Source organism: Microsporum canis, genomic scaffold, assembly GCF_000151145.1.
Source record: "Microsporum canis CBS 113480 supercont1.4 genomic scaffold, whole genome shotgun sequence".
NCBI classification, from domain to species: domain Eukaryota; kingdom Fungi; phylum Ascomycota; class Eurotiomycetes; order Onygenales; family Arthrodermataceae; genus Microsporum; species Microsporum canis.
In genome coordinates, this window is record NW_003299166.1 from 2363855 (window position 1) to 2377118 (window position 13264).

Here is a 13264-nt window from a genome sequence, read left to right on the forward strand (position 1 = left end):
ATAATGATAAAGTAATGATATTAAAGCTTAGGATGGCTCTATGGTAAAAATAAACATTGCTAAACAAATGAAAACATAAGCTTAAAAAGAAGGAAGAAAAAGGGAAAAAAAGACAGTGAGAGGCATTAAACACCTGTGCCCATCCCCATCCCCACCCCTTACTATTAAGCCTGGATAAGCTGGTATAAGAAGATATGGCTTATAGGGGCAGGGATGGGCACAGGTAACAAAACTTGCTAAGGGTATAAAGGCAAAACAGCCAGGACGAACGGATAAAAACCGAAGCACAAACGCTACCTAAGTAGCAATCCCTTTACTTCCCCGATCCATTGACCTTAGCACCTCCAACCTTCTGGGGGTGCTCTGGCAGCAGCTGCTGCTTCTCTGGTGGTGGCATTTGAGCCACCCAGTTTGGGGGCGCAATGCCCGTTTGTTCGTGTATGGTTGAAAAGAGGGGGGGCATGCACTGCATGAGATTGCGCAGTGGTGCGGTTGGGTCTGCTGCACCTGCGCCCCCCTCTGCGCTTCCGGTGTTCCAGACGGAGATCTTGGGCTGGAGGCCATGGATGGCTTGGCCGTTTGCTTTGGCGAGTTTCTCGTACGTGCCGTTCTGGATCATCATGTATTGGAGGAGACCCTGTGGTCCTCCGAGGACGTCGGCGAGGGCGCCATAGCCCTTGGCCATTTCCATGATACCTTCGGCTTCTTTCTGTTTGGCGTAGAATGCTGCTTCGGCTTCTTTGGTCTGGCGGTAGACTGTTGTTTGAGGCGGTTAGTATTTTATGACGAGGGAGGGTGAAGGAGGGGTTGAGTATATAGCTTACAGGCTGCGTCAGCATCCACCTTGGTACGGTACAGGTTGGCATCTGCATCCTTAGTGCGGCTGAAGTAAGTGGCTTCAGCGGTCTGTTCGGCGGCTTCTCTGGCTGCTCTGCTTTTGGTAACGTCGATGGCTCGAAGTCTCTCGAGCTCCGTCTCTGCACGCTTGGTCTCGACATGTTTCTGTAATTCGGAATCCTTTGCTTCGGCATGGCGTTTTGCTTGGATTCTGGCTAGCTCGATGCCCATGTTGAGCTCCGTCTGGCGGTTGGTGAGCTGGGCATCGGCCTGTAGCTTGTCACTTCGACGCTTGGTCTCGAGGACGGCTGTCTCGGCGTCGATTCTGGAGATCTCTTGCTTGGTTTTTCCTCGCTTCTCGGCTTCTCCGATTTCACCTCTCATGCGAGCTTCGGCGACTTCGACCTTGGACTGGTTGAGTGCTCCTTCATGGGCCTTGCGGCTGAGGTAGGTGAAGTATTCGCTTCCAGGGGCGTCCTGGAGCTCCTTGACGTTGGCATTGTAGCTGTGTTTTTATCTCGTTAGCCTGGGATATTCTCCTTCAGTGGATTTATGGCTTACATTCTGAGACCAAACTGGTCCAACTCCTTCTGAACGTTGTCGATGACATGTTGCTTGAAGAGCTGGCGTTCCTTGAAGATCTCCTCCATGGTCATGCCAGAGACGATGACACGAGTCTCACCCTCGATAATACCCTTGACGATATCCTGCACATAGTTTCCAGAGGCTTGGTTGGAGTTACTCTTGCGATCGGCTTTACCAGACAGCAGGAGGGCGTATTTCTTGAGCGACGCCAGGTTGTTATCCGGGCCGATGGTGAAGACTGCAGGGAGAGCAAACTGGAGCTTCTCGATGGTCATGGCCTGAAGATTGAGAGAAAAGTCGAAGGGAGAGATAGAGATGCGAGTACACTGGACAGAAACCGTCAGCCATGGGCCCCTTGAACATCTCTGCTGGCCATGGAACTCAACCCACCTTCTGCCATGGCATGAGGAAAGCCGTTTTCTTGATGATGACATCTTGGATGCCGGCACCGGTGATGACCAGGTACTCGTTTGGTTCAGAGACGTTGTACCTATATGATGTTAGACTATATTCGACTAACCTGCAGCGGCTACTTACCACATGGTGTATGAGTTGAGGTGTTAGATTGTAAAGTGCAGCTGTTGCGGCTGTAGAGAGTATGGGTGAGTATGAGTGAGTATGGGTGAGTATGTAGAGAGTATGGGTGAGTATGAGTGAGTATGTAGAGAGTATGAGCGAGTATGAAGATGGGAAGAGGAAGTGAAGAAAGGTAGGGGTTTATATAGACAGCCATAAGGCTCAAGCCCGGTAGACACCGTCATATCCATGCCGTCACAACCAGGCAATGCAATGATCCCAGCTAATCTCTTGCTCCCAAACTCCCGATATTTGCCCTCTTTCATGAGTCTATCCAGCGGAACGACTAGAAGGCGTTGCCATGGTACGTTTTTCGCATAGGCGAACCGGCGGAACCAACCAACATCCAGCAATACGAGCGGGAATTTGGCGCAGGAAACGAGAGAAGCCGCCTTGCCATGCTCCATCTTCGCATAGCAAAAAGCATATTCAATGCGCCGTCTTGCTCCAGCCTAGCGCTTCAAGACGAACCACTTTTCCTGTGGAGGATCAAGCTGCCAGAGCCGCAAGACTGCCAGGGATGTTTCGCTAGTCGATACGGGGCGATGTCCTCATTGGCGGAGCGGAGCGGGCATCGCAGGGCTTAGAGGGGGTCGGGCACATTTTCCGTTTCTTGGGGCTTCATCTGTTTCTTCTCTGCTTATTGCTTGGGGCAGTGCACGTCATACGGGGAGGTTGGGCGATGTTTTTTTGGTTCCCACGGTTGACTTTGCTTCCGGGCGACTCCGCCATCCTTGTACAAAGTAGCCCTGGTAAGAGGTCGTGGATTATTATCGTGAAACCGACAAGATATGCCGTTGCTCCGGGGAAGTTTGGTAGAACCGTTGAGGTAGGTAACTTCCGCACACTGCCACGTCTTTTCGCCCAGGGACAAGCAGCAGGGCATATAACGTATGTGCGTATATATCTTGTCTGGCCCGCGGAGCCTTGCTTCTTCCCCCCAACCATCACCACTCTATAGAACCACTACAAGACTGCTCCCACTGCATAGTAATACGCAAAAGTGATATGACGATGGAGGAAGTGCCTTCGTACGAGGAGTCGCAGGCCTCCTTCGCACTTGACAAGAAGCAGCAGCAGCAGCAGCTCGGTTCGCCGTCTCTACTACCGCAGCAGCTCGCGGAGACGAGAACGCAGCGCATCCAGTCTATACTCACCACCTACGTCGATCCTCTGCTCTTCTCCCAGGGCGCCGCCGGCCTATACAAGACCACCTTCATTCTCGTTCCTTCTAGCGTCTCCAGTCTCCAGGACGCGCCCAGCAATGCATACACCACACCGCAAGAGCCGCAGGTCATAGGCTTCCCGTCCGACGAGGTTGTCAGACTTGTCCGTCTCCAGGGCCAGAGCCATAACATGGAGTTCTGGAGACAGCCTGCCGTCGTCTTCGAACTAGAGTCAGCTATGCGCGCTCGTCTCGCCGCGTCAGGACATCGACTGTATGTCGACCCACCAGCCTCTCCCCTGTCCGAACCTGGAGAACCCGCTCAGCAGCAACAGCAGCAGCAACAGCAACAACAGACACTGTCGCAGTCGCAGTCGCAGTCACGGAAAGGAAGGTCGAGACGTTCCATTTGGGGCCGTCTGGCGGGCTCAGACGATACGATCAACGACCAGCAGCTGGGCTGGCGTGCCGAAGAGCCGGCCGATCAGGGTTCTAGTAAGATTCCGACGGGTCTGGTGAAGGTCTCTGTTGTCTGGAAGGATGTTGCCCTGCGCATCGCCAACGAGATGGGCCTCTATAACACCCAGCGAGGGCCAGCACTCTGTCTTACCGTCGAGGTCGGCGCATAGCCTGCCTTTTGCGCCTCTCTCTCTGTCTGTCTCTTCTAATTCGATGTAACCACTTCCTTCTGTCCATAATGGTAAACATGACCGTCTATCTTTTCTCCGTATATACTTCTATACACTTCTACCTCGTATTCTCCGCTTCTCTTCAGCTTCTTCATCTTCCATGGCTTTTTCTACCGCAAGAAAAAGGGGTAGCACACGTGATCTTATCGATAAGACCATCCCACTTGCTTTTCTAAAAACAAAAAATCCATTCGACTTGCAAACCAACAAGACAACCAGATAACAATCAGTTGTGGCCGGCTACCTAGCAAACATCACTGTATTTGAACAGATTTGTTTTTGGTGAAATGGCGCCCTCGACGCCCCTCTCCATTTCGACTGGCGCTGTCCGGAGACTAGTCAAGGAAGAAGCATCCTACCAGCGTGAAAAGAAGGACCAGGAACAACGTATCGAGAAGCTGTCAAAGGATGCCACAGACGACGAGAACCGCGAGTACATGCTCAATCAAGAGGTTGGCCACCTTCGTTCTGCCCCATCTATACGAAGTCAAGCCCTGACAGCCTGCCCTTAGCGCAAAGCACTAGAAGAAACCGAGAAGCTTCTACCTCAGCTGAAGGATAAGATCAACGAGGCAGTTTCAAAGTTGGAGCGTCTGATTGTGAGTTTTGCGTTTGGTTCTACATTTGCTATCTCTGTCTATCTTGTGGGTGAATCGAAACTAACCGGTCTTCATCGATGACAGGCTGAAGAAGGCCAAAAGGGAGCGGACAGTGACGTTGCTCAGATAACTGCGGCAAAGGAAGCGATAGCTCTATCCAAGACTGCTGTCAGGGAGATATCGTAGGACATGGTGGTGGAATGACACCTTTAAAAGTTCCAAGGATGTAGATGTGTTCGGGGTGGGAAAAATGGACAAGCGTAAATAGCTGGGTTCACAATGTATGTGTATATTCTTTCTCAATCGTAATTCTCATGCCGCGCAGAAAATAGTTTGGTTCCTTCCATTTGGCCGTGGCATCCTCTGAGTCGTTCATGGGGTATCAATATTGCCCACCTCAATGCAGTATTCTGCTAGGCCAGTGATACTTGGCTTGCGTTAGGGATCGTCATCTATCCAATTACGTCGTGTCCATCTTTTCTGTCGGGCGGCTGTCCGGTATCTCTTCTCCTTCTTCAAAGTCATCTTCCATGGTCTGCGACGCTGCTCGGTCCCGAGACTCCCCTTCATCGCCAGAAACCTCTCCCTCATCAACCATATCCTCATCCCCGTCATCCGGAGATGCCTGTTTCCCCTCTGGGGTGGGGGACGCAGACGCAGTAATAGCCTGTCTAAGCGGAGTACCACCGCGAGTTGCAGGTCGAGACTTCTCGGCCTGGAGCTTCGTGATCGCCGGGTTTGTCTCTTCCCCGCTAGCTTGTTGTGAGGGAGTCATGTTGCTATCTGCGTCAGGCCGGGGCGTGCTGACTGCGCTTCTCTTCCCCTTGGAACTGGCATCCCCTTCGTCGCCATCATCATCTTCTTCCATTCCTTCTCGTCTCTCAACCTCCTCCTTTTCATCCCTGATCAGCCGCCTCAGGTTCATTCCCTCATCAACAATGCGGCCAAACTGTTCTCTTCGCTCTGCCCATGTCTGTGCATATTCTGAGCTCTCCTTCTCTAGCTTTGCGATCTCTGCATGCAGCTTTTCCAGATTCGCCTGCTGATCGTCGCGTGGCCGAAGTAGTCGGTTAGAAGTAATCTTGTCCGCTAGCTCGTCGTACGTTTTTCGTAAAGCAAGCGTATTCTGCGCCTCCTCCAGCTGCGACCTTAGCTCCGTAGTGTTGTCTCGAACTTCCTGCGCCGTCGCCATGATCTCTAGCTTCTCGGCCGCATATCGTTCACGCTCTTTCTCATTGCTCGCTAGCAGAAGCTGGATCCGTACCAGGCTGCTTTCGAAAGCGGTAAAGTCTAGCGTAATGTCTTCGCGGAGCTGTCTCCATTCCTCTAGCATCTTCTGCTTCTCGGCCTCACGTTCCGGGATCGCATCGGGAGGCGGTGTAGCAAGGAATGAACTGGGTGATGATACCAGGGAATTTGGAGCAAGGAGGCGCTTAGTGATTCGCTTGAATGGCTTCTCTTCAACATTTAAAAGGCGGGATTTGTGAAGTCCATCTGGCATGGGTTGTCAGTTTCCAGCTTTTAAACATTTTGTGATGATCTCGCAAAGTGGCCTTCCAATCTTAGTTACCTTCTTCCGCTTGATCCAAGAGCGAATAATTCTCCATTTCAAGGCTGTCGTCTCTAGCCTGATGAATGTGGCTAAACAAATAAATATCTACCAGTTTTAACGAAGAGCAAGAAACCTGATGGAAGCTTGAAAGATCCAAAAACTCGCAGAAGCTTCGCGCGTGCCCAAATAGGCTTAGTGTCTCCAGAGTAGTTTAAAGCAACTTCAACATTCAAAAAACTCCAACAAGTTCAAGAAGGACGTTAACGTCGAGAGTTTGCCTCGCCTCTCTCAGTTCCTTTGCCTGCCATGAAAATGGGTTGCATGCGACTACAGTTTGCATAGGGTTACTTCCATCTGCGGGGAATAAATTACGTCGTCAACCGGTGGCGTTGCTACGAAGGATATCAGGAAGAGACGATGACCTGCATACACAGCTGCTGTCCGGTGTCTGCATATGACTCCAGATTTTTTTTTACGTTATCCATGGGCTTATACCCCTCTGACAGTGGGAGATATGCCGTCCTATGAGCATCAGTCTCCATAACCAGGCCAAAATCACACCAGTCGAATTATTCTGTTCCGGCAGTTCCCACCCTAGAAGTGTGTTTCACGGTAAAAAGGGAGCTTGAGATACTGCAACTTGGTTAAGCCTGACCATGGATGAGAGGAAGCTTATCTCTTCCTTACAGCCGTCATATAAAGTAGAGATATTTTATATGCTTGCAGCTTATCACAGATAGCAAAAAAAAAGGGGGGTTGGAAAAGGCTGCGCGTCTCTTGTTCTACTCCTATGCTGGAGAAATTAAGGAAGCGCTGACAACCGTTGAGTCAACAAATATATGAAACGTTGCAGGGCGAGTTGTATTGATGCCTTTCGATACCATGGTTGACTAGCCAGATGAACATCCCATGGATGCATACATACCATAATAGGAAATAGTCACGAGTAACGTCACCAGCTCCCCACATTAGTGGTGTTTTTCCCGCCGACTCCCGCAGGCAATCCCCGCAATCAATAAATGAGAGCTTCTCTTTATTACTACCGAGAGTCCCCGCTCGCTTCCCATGGTTTCGTACTTCAACAGTTCAGGTTTTTCGTCGATTTTTTGCCTATACGAGAATACCCCAATCAACCCAAGGCGAAAACATACAAATGGCTGAACCAAAAGACATTGAGCCTATACCATCTAGCGCTCCTGATCCGGAAGATGTTTCTGTTCAACTTGAAGAGGATGAAAACACGCCAACGGAAGAGGAACTTGCAACTTTGAGGAAGGTGGCGGGTAAACTGCCATGGTCTGCCTTCCTCGTTGCGGTTGTTGAACTGTGCGAGCGATTCGCGTACTATGGTTTGAATGGACCTTTTCAGGTATTGGCTGCGATATTGCATATATAGAGATCCGAAATATTAACTGCTACACCTAGAATTATATGCAACGCCCTTACAAAGACCCAAGTGGAGTTCCTGGAGCCATAGGTAAGCTCTCTCGATCGTCAATTGGAGATTTCATCGGGTCTTGTATTTACTCTCTAAATAGGACTTGGTCAGTCTAGAGCAACAGGTTTGAGCAGCTTCTTCCAGGTAAGGATGATACACACTTTATCCCAAGATGTGGTTCTAATCGACTTTCTATCGTTGTAGTTTTGGTGCTATGTGACCCCAATCATTGGTGCTGTCATTGCCGATCAATATATGGGAAAATACAACACTATCGTTATCTTTGCTCTAGTTTATATCGCAGGACTCATCGTTCTGTTCTGCACCTCACTTCCTATTGCCATCGAGCATGGAGCATCCCTAGGCGGCTTGATCGCAGCGATGATCATTATTGGCCTGGGTACCGGCGGAATCAAGTCAAATATCTCTCCCCTTATTGCCGAGCAAGTGAAGAAGAGGAAACCTGAAATCAAGACCTTGAAGTCTGGGGAGAGAGTTATTGTCGATCCCGCGCGTACCGTGGAGCGTGTCTGTAAGTTTTACAATCGATTGTCGCACTCTCTTAGCGGCCTATGCTAATTAAAGCCATAGACATGGTATTCTATATGTGCATCAATACTGGATCACTGGCTGCAATTGCAACAACTGAACTGGAATTGCACATTGGATTCTGGGCTGCTTTCTTACTTCCCTTATGCATGTTCCTCGTTGGATTTACAGTGCTTATTGTGGGAAGGAAACTTTACGTTGTTCGGCCACCAAAGGGTTCGATCTACCCTCGCGCTCTAAGGGTAATGTATATTGGCCTAAAGAACAGAGGAAACCTAGAAGCTGCAAAAAGCTCTTACCAACGAACCCATGGAGGACACATATACCCTTGGGATGACCAATTCGTGGATGAGATAAAGCGAGCCTTGGTAGCTTGCCGGGTATTCATGCAAGTCATTCTACCATATTTCCAGTCTTTTTATTTTACTAACTTGAGATTATAGTTATTTCCCTATCTACTGGGTTTGCTATCAGCAGATGGTAAATAATTTTGTCTCCCAGGCAGCAACCATGCAGCTCCATGGTATCCCCAACGACATCATGCAGAATATTAACCCGTTAGCAATCATAATATTCATCCCGATATGCGATAGAATTGTCTACCCACTGTTGCGCAAAAATGGTAAGTCATTCATATATCATTGTGCGGATGGCGCCACATTAATGTTATTATAGGCATCAAGTTTAAGCCCATCACTCGAATTACTACGGGGTTCTTCTTCGCCTCCTTCGCAATGGCATATGCTGCGATTGTGCAACATCTCATTTACAGCAGCCCACCATGTTATAACAACCCCATGAAATGCGCTGCCAGCATGGGTGGGAAACTGCCCAACCAAATCCATGTTGCCGTCCAATCTCCCGCATATCTCATGATCGGGCTCTCGGAGATTTTTGCTAGTATCACTGGCTTGGAATACGCATACACAAAGGCGCCGCCCTCGATGAAATCGTTCGTCATGGCCATGTTCTTACTCACTTCTGCGTTTGGAGCTGCTCTTGGCATTGCCATATCCCCTGTCGCAAAAGACCCTAACCTTGTGGTAAGTATACCGGCCTTCATAAACATACCTCCAGGCCTTCTCGGACAAATATCTAACTTCTTTCTAGTGGATGTATACCGGGTTGTCCTCTGCGTCGGCAGTAGCTGGTGTTATCTTCTGGATTCTCTACAGTCGCTATAACTCCACGGAAGAAGAGATGAATGCCCTGGAAGAAAAGGAATCGACTGAAGATAGGCCTGTTGCCGCAAACGAAACCTCCATAATCTGAAAAGAGCCCGATGTAAACATGTCGCCTTTTACCGGCTGCAGACCCATAGGCAAGGTATACGGTTTGAAACGGTCTAATTCAAAATAAAAGGAGGCAAGATGTAGCATTCCGGTGTCTTTTATGGTTCCCTATTCAGTATTTGATCATGACCGAGGCAGAGTTTCCATTATTCTGCTAATTTCATATATCTAAATAAGTATTAATTGAACGATATTTGTCTTTTAATCTATAATCGATACGCATACATATCCTAGGCCACTTCAAGGACAATCCTGCAGCAGTAACCCAGTATTAGATTGCTCACTATGTAAACTGTCAAAGTAAACAACGTAAATACGAAGCTGTCCAGCCCCGATATTCCTCCGATCCCAAAAAGATCCAACGGAATCTCCCAGTTGCTGATTAGCTGCGTACGCATGCAGCATGCACAAACATCAAAACTTCTCGTATTATCAATATCATTTCCCAGCCAATCGCTAATACCATTCCAGACGCAAGAGGACGACAACTCGGAAGATTCAGGAATCACATACATCCTCCTTTCTCGCCTGGAATCCGAGCCGAGGTGGTTTATTTTCGAAGCACTTGGCTTTAGCAGACGGACAATAAAAGGAGACTAGACTGTGGAGTGGATTCAAGCAGCTAGAATAACAACAAACAGGGATGTAGTTGTATACATTTACATACATGACGGCTTGTAGTGTGTGACTTTACGAACACGCTATCAAACCACGTTATGGACGTGCAGGATGGATGGAGCAAGTCAAGATGTTTGTTGTATGACAGCAGCTCTTGGTATACATGGCATTTACCCTTGGCAAAGGCGCCTCCTAGGATGGAGTGTAGGGGCAGCAGTCGGCGAATTTGTGACTTCATCGCGGGGAACAGTCAAAGGTGTTACTACGGGCAATCTACATAGTGGAAGAAGGACACGCAGGTCAAGGAAGTAAAAATAACTCCGACATTTGTTCTCTTTTTGTATGCTATCATCGATTCGCCATGCAAAAGCCAAAGATATTCGCTCACACAAGGTAGGTAGTAAGTGGTAGTAGTAGACAGGACAGGACAGGAACTTGGGGGGTATGGACTAGGAGGAAAAGTAACTATACAAAAAGGAAAACCGTTAAAAAAAAAAAGATTAGAAGGCAAATTGGTCAACGTTATCACGTGAAGATGAGAAGTGAAATGCAAAAAGGGAAGAGAGAAGAAGATAGAGAAAGGAAAAGGGATTCAGTACTAGAGCTTGGACCCTTGGTCTTCACCCCGAGGCGATATATCCCCGGTCGAGGTTCCGTTTATACGCCCGATGGACGACAGAAGGATCCCAACTTCCCGTTCTACCGAGTTGACCTCGGAGTGTGGGTTGTACATCTTGGATTTGATCCATGAGTCCAGGTCGGAATCGGTGAAAGTTCGGATCGCCGTTTCGCGATCCACCTTGGCCTCCTGGGCGGCGCGGATGACTCCTCTGGCGACAGCAACGCTAACTTCACGGATTCTTGTGATCTCAGGGTAGAGCAGGCCTCGGTCGAGCTCCTCGGTTGTAAGTGAGGTCGAAAGGGCATCTGCTGCAGCGTAGATCATGCTGTCGGTGACCTCTACTGCCTTGGAGAGGATGGTTCCCAGCCCGATACCGGGGAAGACGTACATGTTGTTACCCTGGCCCGGGTAGTATGTAGCAGTCTCTCCAGCACTGTTCTTGAAGGAAAAGGAAGGGAATGGGGATCCAGAGGCAAACAGGGCACGTCCATCGGTGTGAGTGATGGCGGCCTTGAAGTCACATTCCGAGTTTGCGGAGGGATTCGAGAGAGGGAAGATGATAGGCTGCTTGTTATTGTCTGCCATCTTCTTGAGGATCTCGGGTGTGAAAACGCCTCCGAGGGTAGAGAGACCCATCAACATGGTCGGCTTAACATGGTCTACAACTTCTTCCAGGGTCTTCAACTGTTGGCCGTTGTTATCGTGGCGAGCAAAGTAGACTTTGTGGGCGGCAAGTCTGTCACCTCGGTCCGCGGTGACAAGGCCCTTGGTGTCAACAAGGTAGAAGCAAGCTTTGGCTTCATCCTCGGTCATTCCCTCCTTGACGAAGAAGTCGACAATCTGTTTAGCAACGCCAACACCAGCACTTCCGGCACCAAGGAATACAGCACGATGATCCTTTGGCGGGACACCAGATCGCTTGACAGCATTTATTATACCAGCCAAGATGACGGCGCCGGTTCCCTGGATATCATCATTGAAGCAAGTGTAGTTGTGGCGGTACTTTTCGAGTGCAGGGAAGGGGTTCTTGAAATCTTCGAATTGTATGACAATGCTGTCACACTGTTAGTTATTTGCTTGCTTCAAAACAAGTCTAGAATTGGTTTGCTTACCCAGGCCACCTCTCGGTCAGTGCAGCCATGAGCTCATCCATAAACTCGAGCTCCTGCTCCTGGGTAACTTTTCCGCGGCGGCTGCCCATGTATAGGGGATCCTCCCTCAGAGTCTTATTGCTAGTACCCAAGTCAAGGGTGAGGGGGAGAGTAGCTTCAGGCCTGATGCCAGCACAGGCAGTGTAGAGAGCAAGCTTCCCAATTGGTATGCCCATTCCGTTGATTCCAAGATCACCCAATCCCAATATTCTAGAGCCGTCAGTGATGACGGTGATGTCGACATTTGGTTGTGGCCAGTTCTGGATGACTGCGGCAATGTTTCCTCTGTCTTCGTAGCTAAGGTACATGCCTATCCACACTCTTGATTAGAACGAGACTCCATAAGGAGAGCAAGGTCTCATTCGGAAACTCACCTTCAGGCTGCTGATATATCTCGGACCATTTCTGACAAGCTTCACCAACAACAGGCGTGTAGATCAAAGGAGTAAGTTCCTAAAAGCCGTCAATCTTGCATCCACAAAACTCTTCAAGCTTCCGTCATCCTTCATACCCGTAGATGGTCCATGACCAAACGGTAGAACAAGTGCACACTGTTCTTGCGGATGGTGCTAAGGTAGAGGAACTTTTCGATAGGGGTGGATTTGAGAGCTAGCTGCGCAAGACCTGCAGACAAGAATGAGCTTCCATGCATCACAATTGAGTCAGGAGAGCTTACATCTTGTCTTCTGCACCTCGTAGCTCTCAGCACGGGGTGGCGTGAGGCCGTATGTTCGAAGATACTTGCGGATGTAGCCTGGGTTGGCGGTGTCAAAGTAGCCGTCACTGTAAAAGAAGCAAAAGATGAGAAGATGAAGAAGTAAAGGCGGTGACAAGATATACTGCTGGGTTGGCCAAAAAGGGAAATCCGCGACGTCTGGGAACAACTTACACTGGCGAACCGGTCGAACCAGCAGGTGACTGAGCAGGAGATGAAGAGTGCATCGCGTTATATTGAGGACAGTACAGACTAGGGCCCATCATGCTGGGTTTGGGGCGCAATGGCAGTGAGGAAGAAGAAGAAGACAAGAGAGAGGAGAGTTTCCAAGAGTAAGTAGCAATCCTGTGGTGCGTCGAGAGATGGGGACGAGGAAGAAGCATTTCCCTCCCAAGGAACGAGGAAGAGGCTGTTGATATATATGGCTAACTAAATCTTTCTCTAGGGGCCCACGTCTGTATGGTTTCTCACTCTCTGCTTTGCTTTGAAACAAGGATTGGAGCCGGATTCTGGGGAAGGGAGCGCGAGCAAGGGCAAGGAACAAGAAGATAGAAGTTTGCTAGCCGTCACGACAAGGAAACTCAGCATGAAGCTTGCGATGCCTTGCGGAGGTAACTCCTTCGGATCGGGCGATGTCGGGAAGAGTCTGACTGGGACGCCGCTGGCGCGCTCGAGCTGGACTGGATGAGTTGCGTTTCACCAAAACCCAAGGAGAGCAACTATTCCCGAGAATTTGAAATGCGACAGGCCTGGCTAGACTCGTCCCCGGCGCTGAACGCGCATAGCAGTATGTTGCTGGGACTCAAGTCATCTACATACGTTCCTGGTCTGGTCATCGAGAGAACTACATCGAAATGCTCTGGCGCACGATCACCA

General features: G+C 49.4%; 6 protein-coding genes across 6 annotated transcripts; 3 read left to right on the forward strand and 3 right to left on the reverse strand.

Annotated features, from left to right (window-relative positions):
* Positions 1–313: 313 nt before the first annotated feature.
* On the reverse strand, positions 314–2405 carry MCYG_04856 (flotillin domain-containing protein; the record flags this gene model as incomplete). Its single annotated transcript, XM_002847073.1, has 5 exons — positions 314–756; positions 825–1342; positions 1399–1748; positions 1813–1912; positions 1999–2405. 5 exons carry the CDS (start codon positions 2403–2405, stop codon positions 314–316), a joined length of 1818 nt encoding a protein of 605 aa, XP_002847119.1.
* A 607-nt stretch (positions 2406–3012) lies between these two features.
* On the forward strand, positions 3013–3792 carry MCYG_04857 (conserved hypothetical protein; the record flags this gene model as incomplete). The annotated part of the gene is made up of 1 exon (XM_002847074.1): positions 3013–3792. One exon carries the CDS (start codon positions 3013–3015, stop codon positions 3790–3792), a length of 780 nt encoding a protein of 259 aa, XP_002847120.1.
* Positions 3793–4139: 347 nt separating this feature from the next.
* MCYG_04858 (conserved hypothetical protein) lies at positions 4140–4637 on the forward strand (the record flags this gene model as incomplete). The annotated part of the gene is made up of 3 exons (XM_002847075.1): positions 4140–4304; positions 4365–4451; positions 4536–4637. 3 exons carry the CDS (start codon positions 4140–4142, stop codon positions 4635–4637), a joined length of 354 nt encoding a protein of 117 aa, XP_002847121.1.
* Positions 4638–4911: 274 nt separating this feature from the next.
* Positions 4912–6058, reverse strand: MCYG_04859 (conserved hypothetical protein; the record flags this gene model as incomplete). The annotated part of the gene is made up of 2 exons (XM_002847076.1): positions 4912–5945; positions 6022–6058. 2 exons carry the CDS (start codon positions 6056–6058, stop codon positions 4912–4914), a joined length of 1071 nt encoding a protein of 356 aa, XP_002847122.1.
* A 1098-nt stretch (positions 6059–7156) lies between these two features.
* Positions 7157–9262, forward strand: MCYG_04860 (di/tri peptide transporter 2; the record flags this gene model as incomplete). The annotated part of the gene is made up of 8 exons (XM_002847077.1): positions 7157–7372; positions 7429–7480; positions 7542–7585; positions 7646–7973; positions 8033–8378; positions 8434–8612; positions 8666–9033; positions 9101–9262. The coding sequence occupies 8 exons, from the start codon at positions 7157–7159 to the stop codon at positions 9260–9262; spliced, it is 1695 nt and encodes a 564-aa protein (XP_002847123.1).
* A 1236-nt stretch (positions 9263–10498) lies between these two features.
* On the reverse strand, positions 10499–12654 carry MCYG_04861 (malic enzyme; the record flags this gene model as incomplete). The annotated part of the gene is made up of 6 exons (XM_002847078.1): positions 10499–11576; positions 11635–11992; positions 12048–12126; positions 12185–12297; positions 12350–12456; positions 12563–12654. 6 exons carry the CDS (start codon positions 12652–12654, stop codon positions 10499–10501), a joined length of 1827 nt encoding a protein of 608 aa, XP_002847124.1.
* Between the last annotated feature and the right edge of the window lie 610 nt (positions 12655–13264).